Here is a 4,301-nt window from a genome sequence, read left to right as displayed (position 1 = left end):
TAATACTTGTAACTATCGTTTTCGAGCCCTCGGGATATTACGTCTTCGTATTTAGTGCAGTTAAATTATGAATAGGTTGCTTAATATTCAGTGCTTAATATTTGATAAGGGATGGAATTTGAGGGGATTGATTATTGTTAGTCAAATATTATTAAAAAAAAACAGATTATTGTTAGTCAAATATTATTAAAAAAAACAGTTAGATGGAATATTAAAAAGAACAGTTAGATGGAATTTGATGGGTATTAAAAAAAACAGTTGGATGGAATATTAAAAAAACAGTTAGATGGAATTTGATGGGTAAATTGATTGTTGTTAGCGAAATATTATTAAAAAAATAGTTAAATGGTTACATCAGTTTTGACGAATAATAGTGAAACGGTTATATCAATTTTGAAGGATAGGTAGGGTTTGAAATTCCAACCTTGGTAGGCACGGTTCGACACCAGAAACAATTTCCAGGTCTTTTCAACGCCGTTTGTCGCATTTGATGCATTTGAATTGTTCAGGTCGGTTTTTATCCATTGACGCCCATCTGCACTGAAGTCATGTTAAAGTCTGAAGGATCCGATCACACATCTCAACTCATGCGCTGCCAAAAAATCATGACTCGTGCTTTTGACTTTAACGGTCGCCTACCAGAATGTGATTACGCAAACTGACTATTATGAATTTATTCAGATAATGTTGTTTAAAGTTGGTTAATAGGAGAATTTATTCTTAAGCAATCAATTAGACCTTGGCTATTATTACAGCAATCCTCTCCTTTTTCTCTGGGTTATGGAGGAGCAGATTATCGGCCCTATTGCTGCTTTTCGCTCTGTTGAGTTTGTTGAGTTGTCATATATAAGATGATGGAAGGATCCCGAGTCAGGTTCTGTCGCAGGCTAATCTGTACTGTCTGGTTCATGTTTACCCTGATCCACTGTTTGGTAAATGCCCAGAGCTTTGATGGATTCGTCACCATCAACACAACTTGGTCTGTTTCCGACGTGAGTACCACGGTAGCTTCCTTGTTTCTCAATAACGAAGACAACGCCACTGCAATTCTCATCACGCATATTGTTCATGAGAACTTCTCTTCCGGAATCACGTCCTGGTCCTTTTTGAGTTTCGTGCAAACAGGAAAGGATGAATATGTTCTGTCCATCGTGCTGTCCGGATCGCCTTTGCAGCAAAATGGTGGGGTTGTGTGGGCTGCCAATGGAGATAACCCCGTGTCACAGAACGGGATCCTGGAGCTGCAGTCTGATGGGAATCTGGTGCTTTCCGACTCCATTAATGGCGGGTTATTGTCTTCTGGTAGGAGAATCATATGGTCGACGAACACAGGCGGGAAGAAGGTCACGGGAATGAGACTGTCCGGTGGCGGTGTGCTTCGAATTCTTGGCAAGGCAAACGCAACTCTCTGGCAAAGCAGCGATAATCCCACCGATACGCTTTTGCTTGGCCAATACCTCCGTGTAGGGCAAGCGCTCGTTAGCCGAAAGTCCCGTTATAATCTGTCGCATGGCACATATAGCCTGCAAGTGAGGCCCGGGGGTCTGGGACTCTATGTCAACGGATCCGATCCTGCGTTCTCCGAGCTCTACTGGACGTGGAATGTCTACAATGAGAGCGCCCTTACTCTGGACCAAAATTGCTCAGGTGTTTCCTTCAACGTGACTATTTCATGGCCGGCTTCAAGTCTCGGTTTGAAGTTTCTACTCTCTACGACTAGCAGTGCATTGAATATGTGTAATATTTCATCTTTTACGCCGGATTATTATCTCTCTCGCGGTGCCCGGCCAAATTTATCGTCAGACGCCGTCTACATAAGACTGGACCATGATGGAAATCTGAGAGGATATGCAGCCGGAATTGCAGGGCCCTTCCAACTGTTGTCCGAAGCTATGAGCAAATGCCAATTGCCCAACTCTTGTGGCAATTATGGGGTTTGTTCTCAAGAGAATCAACAATGTAAATGCCCCAACAACGGTACACATCACATAGGAAGTGAATACAGATTCAATGGATCCAGCTGTGAATTATCTGAGAAACCCAGCTGCGCCAACGTTGATGGAAGCTGGCAGATGTTTTCTCTTTCGGGAATAGAATACTATCGTAACCGGTATACCGTTCCTCTTAATATGTCTACTATGCAAAAATGTTCAGACTACTGCTTAAAAAATTGCTCGTGCAGAGCTTCCTTTTATCTGGACGAATCCAAATCTTGCTTTGTCGTTGCGTCTCAGCTCGGGACACTTGCAGAGACCTCGAACGGGAAGAATTTTGCTTTCATCAAAGTGCAAAGCATGGATTTAATCAGGAATCCAAAGGCCTCGAAGCATGGCAAGAAATCCTACAAAACGGTTATCGGGGTCGGGGTCGGAGTCGGTTTGCTAGCAGCTGCACTGGTTTTGATTTTCTTTCATCCTTTCAGGGCTTGCAGAAGGTCACGACCAGAATCAGGCAATTCCGGGAGAGACCATTCAAGTGAGACTGCGTACAGTATTCCGAATGTGATGGCGAGGAAATTCTCGTTCAAGGAAATTCGGAAGCTGACCAACAATTTTGGGAAGGTGCTGGGATCCGGCGGGTTCGGGACAGTGTACGAAGGCGTGCTTGAAAATGGGACGATGGTAGCTGTGAAGAGACTGGAGATCGCAAGGCAAGGCGCGAAGGAATTTTACTCAGAGGTTGCGATATTGGGCATAATCCATCACTGGAATCTGGTGCAACTGTTGGGTTTCTGCTCGCAGGGATCTCACAAGATCCTCATCTACGAACACATGCCCAATAGCTCCTTGGACCGATGGCTTTTCGACGCGAGTAAGATAGGGTTCCTGACTTGGCCCATTAGATTCAATATCGTATTGGGCACCGCCCGTGGCCTGGCTTACTTACATCAGGAATGCCGGTATAAGATCATTCATTTGGATGTAAAGCCTCAAAACATTCTCCTCGACGAGAATTTCGTGGCCAAGGTTTCTGACTTCGGGTTGGCTACGCTCATGAGCCGAAAAGATAGCGGCGTGGTGACCACCATGAGAGGCACTCCCGGTTACCTTGCCCCGGAGTGGCTTCTGGAATGCGCCATCACTGAGAAGAGCGATGTGTACAGCTTTGGAATCGTGGTTCTCGAGATTATTGGAGGGCGAAAGAACTATAGTAAATGGGCTGAGTCCGATAAGTGTCACTTGCCTGCTTGGGCGCTCTCAATGGCTGTCGTCGGCAGAGAGACGGAGGTGATCGACTCGAGACTTGCGGGTGATTGCGGTTTTGACAGAAACCAAGCGATCAGAGTATTGAAAATCGGTTTTCAGTGCATACAGGAGGATGCCAATTTTAGACCTTCGATGGGGGAGGTCGTGCAGATGCTGGAAGGACTAAAGGAGGTTCCGGATCTGCCTCTTCACGAGAATTTTCAGTTTGCCATAGCAAAGCGAATGAACCCTAATTTGAGATTTCTGTCCCCTCGCAGCAGTTCGGCTAATGTCTGTTCATCCATGGAATTTTTGTCGGCGAGATAGCGAAAAGCATAATATTGGGTTGGCGTCGGGTAACCCTGACAAACACATGTAATGCATTTCCTTTTACGTAATATTTTTTCTTCGATTTATAAATGATATTAATATTAATCACCATGACCAACGATTAAATCATGTTTTTGTCAGGGACAAGGTATCATTTAATCAGGGGAGGAAATCACAAATAACTCGGGGCCGAAGGAATCTGTGGGCTTGCTTTCTAGGTGGTTTTTTCCGTGCGGCCACATCATTAGAGTCATGGGGCAGCTGTTAGAAATTGTAATTAGTCTCGCATGTTAGAGTTTCTTAAATTTAAGAGATTTAGACTGGGTTAAATTTAAGAGATTTAGTTAATTGACACAAGTCTAGTGATTTCAAGTGAGTTAAGTTATGTTCTGGTAAAAGTTTAATCTGAAATGAGTTATATTTTGGGAAAAGTCTAATTTAAAGGGTGTTGATTTATTTTGGATGAGTAAATCTATGGATTTTTTGTAATAATCAAATTTGTGTGATCAATAAAGAAGAACAATAGCTCCTATAGTTTGTGTGTCTTAATTTTTGTATTTCTCCTTTCTGCCTTTCCTAATACCCATTCATTTGAGCTGGGGTTTTTACCATTTCCTCTCGTTTAGCGGCAAAGTAACTAATACCAAGGCATAATTTCTTGCATTAAGGAGTGTCTTATATTGTTCCAAATGGTTTGGAATTGAGGATATGGGAAATGAGAGATATAAATGGGAGACTCTTGAATTTTCTAATTGGAAGAACAGGGTCAGGGTGTTGATAAATGAA

At 43.2% G+C, this 4,301-nt stretch overlaps 1 protein-coding gene across 1 annotated transcript; it reads left to right on the top strand.

Moving 5' to 3' along the window:
• The first annotated feature begins 750 nt into the window (after positions 1-750).
• On the top strand, positions 751-3,989 carry LOC149167251 (G-type lectin S-receptor-like serine/threonine-protein kinase SD2-5). The gene is made up of 2 exons (XM_089431486.1): positions 751-3,560; positions 3,657-3,989. Exon 1 carries the CDS (start codon positions 852-854, stop codon positions 3,510-3,512), a length of 2,661 nt encoding a protein of 886 aa, XP_089287612.1. The 5' UTR covers positions 751-851; the 3' UTR covers positions 3,513-3,560; positions 3,657-3,989.
• Positions 3,990-4,301: the final 312 nt, after the last annotated feature.

This window comes from Pinus tabuliformis, chromosome 5_1 (assembly GCF_031772625.1).
Source record: "Pinus tabuliformis cultivar Carrire ecotype Pingquan chromosome 5_1, CPIR1, whole genome shotgun sequence".
Lineage (NCBI taxonomy): Eukaryota > Viridiplantae > Streptophyta > Pinopsida > Pinales > Pinaceae > Pinus > Pinus tabuliformis.
The sequence above is the reverse complement of the archived record's forward strand: the minus strand, read 5'-3'. Positions and strand labels throughout refer to the sequence as shown.